This window comes from Eimeria tenella, genomic scaffold (assembly GCF_000499545.2).
Source record: "Eimeria tenella Houghton genomic scaffold, Eth_scaff393, whole genome shotgun sequence".
In the NCBI taxonomy this organism is placed as follows: domain Eukaryota; phylum Apicomplexa; class Conoidasida; order Eucoccidiorida; family Eimeriidae; genus Eimeria; species Eimeria tenella.
The window spans coordinates 1-3951 of record NW_013543324.1 but is presented as its reverse complement, the minus strand read 5'-3'; the positions used below and the strand labels follow the sequence as shown (position 1 = coordinate 3951).

The window sequence follows — 3951 nt, the reverse complement described above, 5'->3', positions numbered from 1 at the left end:
GTACGTACGCTAGGTGTACGCCCACCAGGTGTACGTACACCAGGTGTACGTACACCAGGTGTACGTACGTACACCTGAGTGGGAAGCAGTGGATTTGTTCGGTTTTTCAAAACCCAACTTGGGTTTTCAAAATCCAATTAACTTTAGAAATTCAATTAGTTTTAGAAAACTGTGAAGTCAAAAAGGGAGAAATTTTGCAAAGTTCTGCCGTCCTCCAGGTGTACAGACACCTCGCTGCTGCGAGATGTACCTAAATTTGCAAAAAGTGGAAATAAATATTTCCGACTCTTTGCAAACAAAAGATACTTGTGGAGATAAAGGAACTCACTACGCACGATACAAAGTATATTTGAAATAGATTTCACAATATATATATCTAAAGTACACATTAAACACACATAAATGTATACATATATATGGTTATAAATACACATAAGTACACATACATAAATATATATTGTTTGTGTTTGTGAAGTACATTTAAAAGGTTCTGGGAAAAAATAAACTGCGGAAAAGAGTTTGCTGCATATAAAGGTCTCTAAATGGCATTTGTTTGTTTTTGAATTTTAATTTAATTGCATTTAATTATATATTTCATTCAAATTCTCCACATCTGCATTTATTCGTATAAAGACATTCAGTTGTCTGAGGCAGAAAAAATACTACTACAACTAACTGACAGTCTGCAGTCGCTAATCCAAAAGCCCCACTGACGGCCTGCTTCCTGCTGCTGCTGCTGCTACGGCTGCTGCTGCTGCTGCTGCTGCTGCTGCTGCTGCTGCTACGGCTGCTGATGCTGCTGCTGCTGCTGCTGCTGCTACGGCTACGGCTGCTGCTGCTGCTGCTGCTAAGAAGCTGGTTTGCTTCCTCTTGCGTTGGATGCATGCGGCTTTTGCATATAAATTAAAATTTGAAATAAAATTTTAAACTGCTGCTGTCTGCTGAACTGCTGCACTAAAAATAATTTGAATTACTATTTGCAAATTGGGACACTGCGCAGCTGAAGGGCTTTTTAATAAAAGCGAATTTATCAAAAAATAAACATAAGAAGAATATATGGAATGAATATATTGAAGCATACATTATGTAAACGACATATTCCAATAAGAATTAGAATAATGCACGAATTGATTTATTAGAACAAGAGATTGAATAGCAGAGCTGCGGAAATGCACAAGTCCACAATTTCGGCGAACTGCAGTTCAATTAATAGCTGCAGCAGCAACAGCGGGAAGTTTTTGAAAAGAGAAATGGAGTGAAAGAAATGGAATTGAAAGGAAATGAACTGTGAAAATAAAATGAAAAGTTGTTCAAAACGGAGAAGAAACATGAAGTAATTCAAATTTCCTGCTAGCTGTCATTGCTGCGGCGTCTGCGCCCGCAGCCGCGGGCGCCGACCGGGAACAGAAACAAAAACAAAACACAACTTTGAAAACTAATTGCAAAAGAATTGCAAAAGAATTACAAAAGAACCACAACTGAAATGCAATTGGCACTAACTCGCAATTAACAGGCGCAGGCGCACCGCGGGCAGCTGTATGTACACACCCGAAGGAGGCACCTCAGAAGCGGCAGAGGAAGAACCCCAGAAACTGGAAACAAAGTTACTCACAACTATTTCCACCGTTTGAAAGGAAACTTTTGAATTAAAACAATAAAAAGAAACAAAATCAATTAAAACCGCAACGGCGAGACCGACACTTCATAAAAGCCACTGCGGGCGACGGCGCACACTGTGCAACGGCTGCAAGATTCTGTTCCTGATCCCTATTTGACGCAATTTCGTGGAGTTGGACTTTCAATTTTTGATTATTTCACTTTTATTATTTATTTATTTCCTCCCCGTTCTTTAATTCCACTCGCTCCCTTTCCTCCCCTTCCGTCGACTGCCCACGCCGGCCCAGGTGTCTGTACACCGCGCGCGGTGTACAGACACCTCAGCCCTGTGGACGTCTCTCCACACACATCCAGACTGGCACTTCGCTTTCTCTTCATTCGCGGCGCGCAGCTGCAGCAGCAGCAGCAACTGCTGCTGCTGCAGCAGCAGCAGCTCACATAAAATGAACAAACCCACAAAACTGACAGCTCGTGAGTCCATTCTTTTGCAGTTCAAATTCCGAGCTCGCGAGACACCCGAGAAGCCCTGCGCCCCTAACTTCCTAGCCGGTCTTTGCCGGGCGTTCCCCCTTTATTAATTTCTATTTATTATTTATTATTTATCTTTATTTATTTAGTTTTACCATTTAGTTTCTACTCTATCTTTCTCTGTGCCTCGCTGAGAGAGACCTCACTGGCCCTTTTGGCCCCCCACATCTCCTCCCTCCAGAGCTGCTGAACTTGCTGCTGCTGCTGCTGCTGCAGGCGCTACCTGCTGCTGCCGCTGCTGCAGCGGCTGCTGCTCTCCCTGCTGTGGCGTCGGCCGCTGCTGCTGCTGCTGCTGCTGCTGCAGGGCTGCGGCCCCGCTGCAGCCGCCATTGCTGCTGCTGCACGGGACCCTGCTGCTGCTTCCTCAGTGGCTGCTGCTGCCTTTGCTGCTCCAGCAGGGGCCCCTGCTGCTCCTGTCCTGCTGCTCCGGCTGCCGCTGCAGTGGCTGCTGCTGCCTCTGCTGCTCCAGCTGCAGCTGCTACTAACGCTGCCTTCTCTTGTGGCTCTATGCGCCCGTTCGCCGCACCCACACATCCTCTGCCAGGGTTGGATGACGCCGCCGCTGCTGCTGCTGCTGTTGCTGCTGCTGCTGCTGCGGCTGCTCCTGCTGCTCCTGCTCCTGCTCCTGCTCCTGCTGCTGCTGCTGCTGCTGCTGCCCCTGCTGCCCCTGCTGCATCTGCTGCCCCTGCTGCATCTGCTGCCACCGCCGTTGCAGCTCCTGCAGTGGTGTCGGTGCGGGCTGCTGCTGCGGCAGCTGCCGCTGCTGTTGCTGCTGCGCGGTTGGTTGGTGCAGTGACCGCCGCTGCTGCTGCTGCTGCGTTGGCTGCTGCTGCGTTGGCTGCTGCTGCGTTGGCTGTTGCTGCGTTGGCTGCTGCTGCGTTGGCTGCTGCTGCGTTGGCTGCTGCTGCGTTGGCTGCTGCGGCATTGACTGCTGCGTAATTGACTTCCGTTGCTGCTGCAGCGTCGTCTGCAGCAGCGACTGCCCCCGCGGCTGCTGCTGCGGTGATGGCTGCTGTTGGAATGGCTGCCACTGTAGCTGCTGCTGCTGCTGCTGCAGCTGCAGCTGCAGCTGCAGCTGTTGTTGCGGCGCTCGCAGGGGGCCTTGCTGCTGCTGTTGCAGTGCGTACTGCCCGTCCTGCGGCTGCTGCGGCTGCCCCTGCTGCTGCTGCTGCTGCTGCTGCTGCTGCTGCCGAATCTGCTCGACAATGGAGCCCCCCACAGACACGAGCTTCTTCAGAATCTCCAAGTGCGGCGCATCGCCGACGATCTTCAGAAGCGCCCTGTGGGCTTCTCCCGCGTTTTTGACCACGTGGGTGAGAGGCATGCGCTGCTGCTGCTGCTGCTGCTGCTGCTGCTGCTGCGGGGCCCTGGCCTCCTCGCGGGCAGTCTCCTGCAGCCAGTCGGCCCAGCGCCTGCTGCAGGCCTCCGCGCCGATGTGGACTTCGGCCTTGAGGGCCTGGACTGCAGCAGACAAGTCCGAGATGAGAGCAGCAACAGCAGCAGGAGCGTTGTTGATGCTGCTGAGGATGATTCTCATGGTCTTCAAGTTGTCGCCGACGAAGCGCAGCAGCTGCGAGCCCTCGGTGACCCGCAGCAGCAGCACGTCGACGTAGGGGGGCCCCCGGGGGGCCCCCTCGGGCTGCCGCGCGGCCCGCAGGCTTGCTGCTGCAGCAGCAAGCTGCTTCACGTCGTAGGAAGTGCGCTGCCGCCACAGCTGCACAACTTGCTGCAGCAGCAGCTCCGCCTGCTCCGTGCACTTCTCCCGCGCGTCCGCAAACGCCGACCGGGTGTCTTGCTGCAGCGCGC

The 3951-nt window shown here is 52.3% G+C and overlaps 1 protein-coding gene across 1 annotated transcript; it reads right to left on the bottom strand.

Moving 5' to 3' along the window:
- Window positions 1-2255: 2255 nt before the first annotated feature.
- On the bottom strand, window positions 2256-3682 carry ETH_00034820 (uncharacterized protein; the record flags this gene model as incomplete). Its single annotated transcript, XM_013376701.1, has 2 exons — window positions 2256-2648; window positions 2672-3682. The coding sequence occupies 2 exons, from the start codon at window positions 3680-3682 to the stop codon at window positions 2256-2258; spliced, it is 1404 nt and encodes a 467-aa protein (XP_013232155.1).
- Window positions 3683-3951: the final 269 nt, after the last annotated feature.